Source organism: Triticum urartu, chromosome 5A, assembly GCF_056163025.1.
Source record: "Triticum urartu cultivar PI428250 chromosome 5A, HENAU_Tu73, whole genome shotgun sequence".
In the NCBI taxonomy this organism is placed as follows: Eukaryota; Viridiplantae; Streptophyta; class Magnoliopsida; order Poales; family Poaceae; genus Triticum; species Triticum urartu.
In genome coordinates, this window is record NC_141877.1 from 501,245,629 (window position 1) to 501,247,377 (window position 1,749).

At 52.3% G+C, this 1,749-nt stretch overlaps 1 protein-coding gene across 1 annotated transcript; it reads right to left on the minus strand.

Moving 5' to 3' along the window:
* Positions 1-501: 501 nt before the first annotated feature.
* LOC125556411 (transcription factor MYC2-like) lies at positions 502-1,520 on the minus strand. Its single transcript, XM_048719151.2, has one exon. It carries the CDS (start codon positions 1,464-1,466, stop codon positions 867-869), a length of 600 nt encoding a protein of 199 aa, XP_048575108.1. The 5' UTR covers positions 1,467-1,520; the 3' UTR covers positions 502-866.
* Between the last annotated feature and the right edge of the window lie 229 nt (positions 1,521-1,749).

A 1,749-nucleotide genomic window follows, 5' to 3' on the forward strand; every position in this document is an offset into this window, starting at 1 on the left:
GATGTACTAACCTTTTTCTGAATCGGACATATATGGAAGTGTTTTAGTGTATATTTGTTCACTTATTTTAGTTTGTATGTTATCTGTATTGAAATATCCAAAATATCTTATAATTTATGTGTGTGTGTGGGGAGGGGGGTGGGAGCATATAGCAAAAAGGTCTTGCAGTGACTAAAAACCCATAAAATATTTATCTTTCTTGTATCACTTAGGAGCGTGCGAGATGAAAGATTCGTTTTGCATGAGAGAAATAAGCCAGAATCCTCTTTTCAACTCTGACTCCCCCACTTTAATCGTTTGTAATAAAATCTACCTGAATCGAAGAGCTAGTCCCTAGCTTTCTACAGTAATAACAAAACCAGCGTACCATCGATGTATTTGATTATGGAGAGCCCGTTAGATTGATCTTAACCTCGTTCTCTTTAACCTAACATTCATGATTCATCTCTAGGAGCGCAAGATACACCAATACAAGTACTAATTAAGGTATCATACAGGACATGTATGCATGTATATATTACACAATAGTATAACAAACACTCTCCCTAAAAAAAGAAAAAAAATCAAGAGTTTAACAAGCACATAACACTAGTAGCACACGTGCATACATATACTCAATCCGTAAGTAGATACAAACAAACTTCTCACTGGCCACTATTGACAATGGGTATATATGGGTATTGGAATTTATTCCATGGACGACACGCAGCAAAGGCGCCAGATTTACCATGCATGGCATCCATCGTCGTATGCGGGACTTGTCTCGTGATGTACCTGCTCACGAGATAACGTAGGGGAGCTCTAGGCTCTATCGCTAGGCGCTGTTGCGTAGCCGCTGGAGCAGCGCGGAGCGGAGGGCCGGGCCGTCATCGCACTTCCAACGTCTCGTCGCCGGCTGGAAAGTGCTGGATGGAGCCGCCGCCGCCGCCGAGGGAGGCTGATCTTGTGTCCCACCTCGCGGCGGCCGCCTGCTTGCTCTCGTCCTCGAGCCGGGCCACGCCGGCGCGCAGCTCGGCGATGTATGCGGCGACGTCGGCGAGCAGGGAGGCCTTGTCCATGCGTGACACGGTGGGCACGGCGGCGCGGAGGTCGCAGAAGCGGCCGTTCAGCTTGTCGCGGCGCTGCCGCTCCGCCTCCACGTGGCTGACGGTGGGGCCCTCGGGGCGGGGCCCCGGCTTCCTCCCCCGCCGCTTCGCGGCTGGACGTGGCGTCGACTCCGTGGACGCAGGGAGGCTCGGCGCCGGCAGCTCGGAGAGATCGGAGTCCGGCGAGAGCAGGGACCCCGCGGGCCACAGGTCCCCCGCGTCCTCGCTCTTGGCCGGCACGACGACGTCTCGGAGAAGCCATTGCTCCGGGACCTCGCAGGAGGCGAACTCGATAAACTGGTGGTGTTGATGCTCGAACTGGCCGGACGGCGGAGAGACCGGGAAGAAGGAGGAGCACGGGGAGAGCAGCTCGTCGTCCATGCCCGGCAGCACGTACGTACGTGTTGCTCCTTGAACTCGCAAGTGGAGATGCGGTGCCTGTAGTTCCACTTGCACTATGGCCATGTATTTATACCGGTGGCACATTTGCGGTTGAGACCTCGCATATCGTTTATCTCACGGAAATGGTCTCTGTCGTTTTCGATTTATCGTTGCCCCGCAAAAAACATGTCCGTGTGGGCCCGGGCTTGAGATGTTGAAGGAACCAATAGATGACAATAAGGTAGGTAGCAGTTGTGTAGTCACTAATCAGTTAGTCACTAAA

What these genes read in the sequence shown, in the direction of transcription:
- LOC125556411 (XM_048719151.2), bottom strand. Translation starts at nt 1,466, where the DNA reads ATGGACGACGAGCTGCTCTCCCCGTGCTCCTCCTTCTTCCCGGTCTCT.